The following is a 7,507-nucleotide window of genomic DNA, read 5'->3' as shown; positions in this document are numbered from 1 at the left end:
TTTATGAAGTACTATTAAGTTCGTTTTATTAATTATTTTAAACAAAAATTTGATAATAAATAACAATAATATGGTTTTCGTTTAAACACTTTAAACGATATTGGCAATATTGAATACAACCATAATAATTATTTATCCGTTATCGTTGATTTAGATACTTCCGGGAATAATTTATTGAATTAGATATTGCTATTTGAAAAACTGTAATAGTATAATACTTGTAGTGTAGGCGTATCTATAGTTTCACGAAATATAATTTATACAGTTATTGGAATTATACCAAATAAGTCATTACTTATTAAGTAAATATCTCTAGTATTTATATTATTTTACCTACCAATAGAACAAGTACACAGTATTTCACGTGGTTTAAATTTGGTATTATTTTTTTTCTAAATAGTTTAATTGTACTAATTGTATAAATGTAAAATAATTTTCAACTTGTATACTTATATTACAAACTTGTTATACACAATATACAAATAAAGTATAATATTATGCTAAATGACGAATTGATAGTTGTGAAGTCCTAATATCAGTGGCTTAGGGGGGCAGGAGGACTCAAAGCCCTTACCTCTGACAGTGATTAAAAGGCTCCTCCTCCTCCTCCTCCCCAAATTAGGATTTTATATATTAGACATTATCCATGCAATTTTTATAATATGGAACGCTTGATGAAACTATATGGAGACATTAGTCCCCTCTTGAATTTTTTTCCACTTTAAACCCTTCCTAATATGTACATCATCGGCTTAATTTATGGGTCTTAACTCCAGTCTTCAAAAATGTAATTTCATGTTTATTAATATCATGAGTATCAAAGGTGAATAAATTTATATTTTGTCGTCTTAGTTTAATTTATAAAACATAAAATAGATTGCATACCTTGTAAATAAGTAACAACAATATTTAAAATTTAAAAAAATCTAATAATTTAAAAATAGTTCCATATTAATAGTTAATAAAACTTTTTTTTTATTGTTTTGTTAAGTTATTTTTTTTATATTAGTTGAATACAATGTGAATGTCATATAATATTACATGTGTTATAATATAACTATCAGAAATGATATTATTGCTAGAATTTATGAAATTGTTAAAATCTATGGTAAATATTAACATAAAACTGATATCGATAAACCTAAATATTATATATCATATTATGGTATAATGGTATACTTAGAATTTAAAAATAATATTAATATTGTGCCGGGTTGCATGAAAAATGTATAAACTTAACGGTTAAATAAAATTTAATGGACCAATCATGTTTAAATAACCTTTACCTCACCATTGATTCGTTAAATGTTTAGTGATTGTTCAAGCAACCCGGCATAAGTATCTTAATACTTTTTCAAAAGTATTTTTTTTACTACTGCTCTTATTGCTCATAAATGTAGGAATATGTACTAAAAAAAAATATATAAGCTCCAACGATTGGCTTGCACCTATCACAGTTGATATGCAATTTGATTTGTAATAAGGTAGGTATATATTTGCTTAGATTCACGGCACAAATGAACGATATTTTAAAAGCGTTCGCTATTTAATCGAAGACCGAAGTACATAAAACAATTATTGCACGTACTCCAATATTCCAATGTTAACGAGGCAACGGACGGCAACGAACGAATAATCACGGGGGCTGTGCTACAATATTCTCATTCACTGCAATTTAATATGATTGTAAAAATATTTGGTAATTATCAGCGAAAAAAATAATCCTATATAAAATATTTTGCGATTTGCACCTACAATTATGCTATTTTTATGGCGGTTAGCGCACACTTGATTATAGTACATAGCATTTTAAAATTTAAGAAGGTAAAATAACTAAAATAAAATTAAAATACAGTTTTAAGTCGGAAGCACGTTTATTGGTATATAAAGAACGAACAGAGCGTTTGAAGTTAGACATTGGATATTCTCCCTTATGTTAATAAATCCGCATACAAAGAAACCCCCCCCCCCTTGAGAAAAATAGAAAATTTCAAAATTTCTAGTTTATTCTAAAATTTAAAAAAAAATTTTAAACCATTTTCTTTTTTTAACTGAATAAATAATAAATACTTTATATATCTATATTATGATCGATTTATGTATGTGTATATTTATAGTATAGTGCTCAAGGTGGCAAGGTGTATGATAGCGTAAACGTATCTTCTCGTCGAATTATAGATAGAGGGCACTTTTCGTGTGTGACTTGTGACTGCACAATATTAATATTATATATTATATATGCTACCTTCTAATGCATTGGATGCCATCAGGTGTTGTGAGTTGTGACCCAATCATATTCTTTAATATATTTATGTTATTAAAAATTTTGTGCTGTCTCCCTGTTTCTACTTCAACACCAGAAAGGTCTTTTTCTGGCTTAAAAAGAATAAAAACCTACCTCAGAAACAGTATGAAAGAGGTATGTATTATGTATAAACAATAAATTCTAATTACCCTGATTATTTTGATTTCATTTTATTGAATTGTTTGTCAAACAGGATCGTCTCAATGGTTTAGTGTTACTGAGTTATTATAGGAATGTTGTTATCACGCCAGATGAAGTATTAAATGAAATGGCAAAGAAGCCGAGAAAAATTGACTTAGTGTTATAATGAAAACATAATGTTTTATTCTCACTATTTTGATGTTTTACTCAATGTAATTTCCTATAGTAATATCCTCTATAAAATTTCTATTTATGGAACTGAACCCTCCCCATAGAAAATTCTTAGCTACGGCCCTGTGCTTGTGGTACTTACCAATAATTTCATTTAATCTAGTTAAGTATATATTATTACTAATATTATTATTTTATATTATTTACACTTTATATATACCTATACCTATATATTATAAGAAAAAATGATTTTCAAATGTATATTCCTTTAATTTAATGAGGAAGGTACTAGGTACCTACGTTAAAGTCTCCCTTATTCTATTTATACTGTATAATAAACTTATTTAAATAGTAGGTCATCTGCATAATACCATTCTATATTTTTATTTAGATACATCAATATTTTCAAAAAAATCATCTGTACTTATTAAAATTTAGAGTTAAATAGGTTGGTTTATAAGTAAATACATTTAGAAAAAGAACCTTTTATTGCCATAATAAGACAATTTTTTTAAATAAGCTTAAAAAATCAAAGTATTTGAAAATCGAGTAGATAGTAAGCATACACCTGATGTTCTTAAAAATTCCAGAAATCGGAATTTGAATAAATTCGCTATCATACTAAAAAATGTAGTTTCCTTTGCACGTTTGGTCAATCAATTATTAATCTATATATTTGAATCATAATATTGTATTCAGAATCTGTCCACATGAGATGTGCCAAAAAATTACATATCATTTAGTCTTATATAGGTATTAGGAACTATCTACCTCTTATACATATTATAATATATTATATATATATATATAACGTATAATAACATTTAGCTCTTAAACTGCATATTTTGTAAATCTTATCATTGCTTGTACTATTTTTACTGTCATACAATAAAGTTGCCCCACCAATAAATAAATTCCTCAATTTACGCCCATGGGCCATGGTAGGGTCTCATAAAAGGCGTCATGCGTCATTGTCGTCGCTGCCCGTAAATAGCTGTCAGTTCAGCGACTAACCAGTAACCTGGTAGTGTATACTGTATAGTGTCAAGTAAATATCACACGCAGCCATGGGCGTAACTTGGAAATATATTAGGGGGGGGGGCAAATATATAATATATATATATATTATATATACCTACATATCAACTAGTCTATATAGTTAACCTTACATAATTTATTTGTAAATATATGTTAACATTACCTTTTGTTGTAGAATGTAGTTGTATATTAGTATAAGGTGATCAATATTACTAAGTAATGAAATAAATATACAAACTTAAATACATTAAAAACATTGAAATTTTTAATATTTTATAACTTCTAAACAAAATGCATCATAATTCTAAAAACTGCAAGTAGATATTATATACAATTAAGTATTAACTTTATGCTTAAAATAATAACAAATTTATATTAACTGTAGTCTTCTGCCTCTTAGGGTTGATTCTGCATTGAATTTATCAATAATTTTATCAAGATTTATTGGGTACAACTTTTCTATATTTAAAATAGCTATGTTAGTTAATCTCTCTTGACCAATAGTGTTTCTAGTGAATGTCTTGAGACGACGTAAAGACGAAAAAGAACGTTCACTAGAAGCAGAACTCATGGGAATCGATAAATATATTTTAAAAATTGTATACATATTTTCAAATGAACCCATTAAGTCCTTAGACAAGAAAAATTGTAAATGATTTTCAAAATCTTCAGGAATGTTACTTGATAAACACATTTTACCAAATAACTTTAACTCTGCTTTAAACTCATCTATTATAATACCGTATGTGTTACAAACTTCCAAGATATTTTGATCGGAGCAGTTTCTGTTGATCAAACAACTTTGAAGAGCATTAAGTGTTTTGATATTGTTTTCCTCAAATTTGGTTTTAATGTCACTGATTATAATATCCAGAACGGGAAAATATATATTAACTTTGAAGTAAGATGATATATTATTTATTGTTGTAACTTCACCACCTCCCAATCTAGAGGGAATTTTTCTTTTCCTAGGAATATCTGGCAATTGAATATTCTCATTGGTAGCAAACTGTTTAGTTTCGGTCCAAAAAAGATTAAAATTATCATCACTTCGAAGTGATTCTAGTTCCATTAAAGTAGCATTTGTTAAAATTCCAACAGTTGAATAATTGGCATTTTTTTTTTGAAAATGTACAGACAAACTATTAGTTAGTTGAAGAACTTGTTTCATTAATTTCAAACAAAAAACAAATTCAAAACCTTGAACACTTTTTATTAATGAATTTGCATCAGATCCATGAATGGAGTCAGTTTCATTTATGTGTTCTAAGGTAGAAATAATGGAATTAAAATTTGTTAAGACAGAACGAATAGATTCAATTCGACAACTCCATCTCGTTTCACTAAGTGATTTAAGAGTGCTACTTGAGACATTCAAATTCAATTCTTTTTGAACTCTCTCAAACACTGAGTTTCTTTTTGATGAGGCGCCTATAAATGTATAAATTGTATTTAATGTACCAAACATGTTTCTAATTGGAGCTACTTTACCACAAACATCAACTACACACAAATTAAGTATATGCGCATAACAATGCACATACAAAGCTAGTTTATTTTCATCTCGTATTCGTTTAGCTACTCCAGAATAAGAACCACGCATTGAGGCAGCTCCATCGTAGCATTGTCCTCTCATGTTTTCAATTTTTAAGTCCAAAGATAGCAAAGTACTTTTTAATAAATTTGAAAGGGTTTCACCATCCATTTTGTCAGTTTTATAAAAACCAATAAAATTTTCTATCACATTTAATCTTTTATCACAGTATCTGAGAACAATAGAAACTTGTTCATGTTTTTTTAAATCTTGAGTTTCGTCCATTATAACGCTGTACATACCAGCATTTTTTACATTATCAATTATCTGAGATAAAACATTTACACCCATAAAATTTATAAAATTATTTTGATATTCAGGGCTAACATAACGAAATGTTTTTTCTTTTCGTAAATAATATCTATCAATAATACAATTATCACCAGCTCTAAGTTTCATAAGTTCAAGGAAGTTTCCTTGATTGTCACTTTCTTCACTTTCATCATGCCCGCGTAACGCAATACCTTGTCTGGCACAGTAAAGAATTGTTTGTAAGACAGTTGATAGATATTGTCGGTTTTCTGCTACAACTTTTGTATGCTGAGAATCTAATTTGTCTACAATCGTACTATTACTGCGCAAACGTTTTATAAATTCATCAACTCTTACCGAAGATTCTAAATGCATGATACTTTTTTGGTGATTATTAAATTTTTCAATAGCTTTCTTCCAATTACTATAACCTTTGCATGTAAATGCATCGTCCATTTTACCAATTTTATAAAACGCTCTACAAAAGAAGTAAAAAGCAGAGTCTAGAGTTACACTATACTCAAGCCATTTGAATTGTGTAAACCATATTTCCCGAAATGTTCTTCCATTACGTAATGGATACAATACATTTTTAGGTTGAAATGGACCTTCATTAAGTGTGAGAGAAATCTTTGCATTTTGATAACCTTTCACGGGGTCTCTCTGATCACCGTCTATTAAAATTAAACAATTTAAATTTAAAGCAACAATATAAATAAGTAATCACTGCTATATTATTATTTCAATAAACATGCATATAAATAAAACAACTAACAAATCTACTTTGTTTACAAACATAAAAAATAATTAAACATAAAATATAATGATGTATAAAATACTTACATTTAAATCTTAAAGTGTAGATGAAGAACATTAGATAGTAAGTACCTACTAAATACCAAGTTAATCATCTATTCATGTACTAAAATGTTTATAATATATTACTAAATACTAATTAGTAATTAGGTACTGAGTTATTAATTACTTCATGAATAAAATAATAACACAAATAGTGGCAAGTGGCAACTGTCAAAATGTTTTGGGTGTATTTCTTTTAGTGAGGACAAAAATAGTTCACTTATTTCTATACATAATACTATACATAATTTGAAATATTTTAAATACTATAAATTAAATGATATCACATTACCGATTACCACAATGAAACAAACAATGAACACAAACAGCCAACGCCCAACACAAAACAAAAAAGGCTAAATAATTTTTGTTCACATCAAAACATACCTAATGACTTATCAGTATTTAATTCAGTAGATACTATTAACTTTTGTTTGTGGTCTGGAGAAATTTTTTCTATATTATAACATTACAAAAAAAATACTTAAAATAATATTGATTCATTTTATTAAGCTGTTTATAATTCATAATAGTCACTTCTGCAGTTTGGAATTTGGAATTGAATACTGCATCTGGTGGATTGTCTAAGTCAATTTTATCTAAAAGAATTAATATTTAATACATATAATTATTTTATAAGTTGTGTGTACGAGCAAAAATATTTAGATTTAAACAATTTAAATAACTTTTTGAAAAATAAGTTTACCTGAATTAGAATTTGGTTTTGATGGTAATGCTGAAAAATAATGTTTCAAAGACTTCACCTCATTCTTATTTTTCTTGTTCATGTTGTATTATTCTAAGTTTATATAAAATAAACTATAGTCCATAAACAGTAATATAATAATTTGTTCTCTTCGATATCTAGTTGAGCAAACAAATTAAGAGAACAGACAATGGACAACTAGATAATTAGTATGAAGTTTCAAAAATTCAAAATATATTATCTAGGCTCAGACAATATCATACAAGAGTATTATCAAAAAACTGTTGTTTGATAACACTGTGGTTGTACCTCTACCACATATTTCCCTTTGGAGGTAACACTGCTTGTGTTAACAGGCTATACCCACCACTCAACTACGGACCGGGTGTCCGCGGCTAAACGACACTTTACTACCTATATATTATATATAATTATTCATTAT

At 27.5% G+C, this 7,507-nt stretch overlaps 1 protein-coding gene across 1 annotated transcript; it reads right to left on the bottom strand.

The window, feature by feature from the left end:
* Positions 1 to 4,025: 4,025 nt before the first annotated feature.
* On the bottom strand, positions 4,026 to 7,147 carry LOC111033149 (zinc finger MYM-type protein 1-like). Its single transcript, XM_022313754.1, has 5 exons — positions 7,066 to 7,147; positions 5,637 to 6,175; positions 4,865 to 5,516; positions 4,587 to 4,717; positions 4,026 to 4,490 (listed from the first exon to the last, which is right to left on the bottom strand). The coding sequence occupies exons 1-5, from the start codon at positions 7,145 to 7,147 to the stop codon at positions 4,026 to 4,028; spliced, it is 1,869 nt and encodes a 622-aa protein (XP_022169446.1).
* Positions 7,148 to 7,507: the final 360 nt, after the last annotated feature.

This window comes from Myzus persicae, unplaced genomic scaffold, assembly GCF_001856785.1.
Source record: "Myzus persicae strain clone G006 unplaced genomic scaffold, MPER_G0061.0, whole genome shotgun sequence".
In the NCBI taxonomy this organism is placed as follows: domain Eukaryota; kingdom Metazoa; phylum Arthropoda; class Insecta; order Hemiptera; family Aphididae; genus Myzus; species Myzus persicae.
The sequence above is the reverse complement of the archived record's forward strand: the minus strand, read 5'-3'. Positions and strand labels throughout refer to the sequence as shown.

Coding starts and splice junctions, on each gene's coding strand:
- LOC111033149 (XM_022313754.1), bottom strand. CDS start 7,147: ATGAACAAGAAAAATAAGAATGAGGTGAAGTCTTTGAAACATTATTTT. Junction 6,176..7,065: donor AAAACCAAATTCTAATTCAG/GTAAACTTATTT, acceptor TAATTTTAATAG/ACGGTGATCAGAGAGACCCC. Junction 5,517..5,636: donor TTGAACTTATGAAACTTAGA/GCTGGTGATAAT, acceptor GTTTTATCTCAG/ATAATTGATAATGTAAAAAA.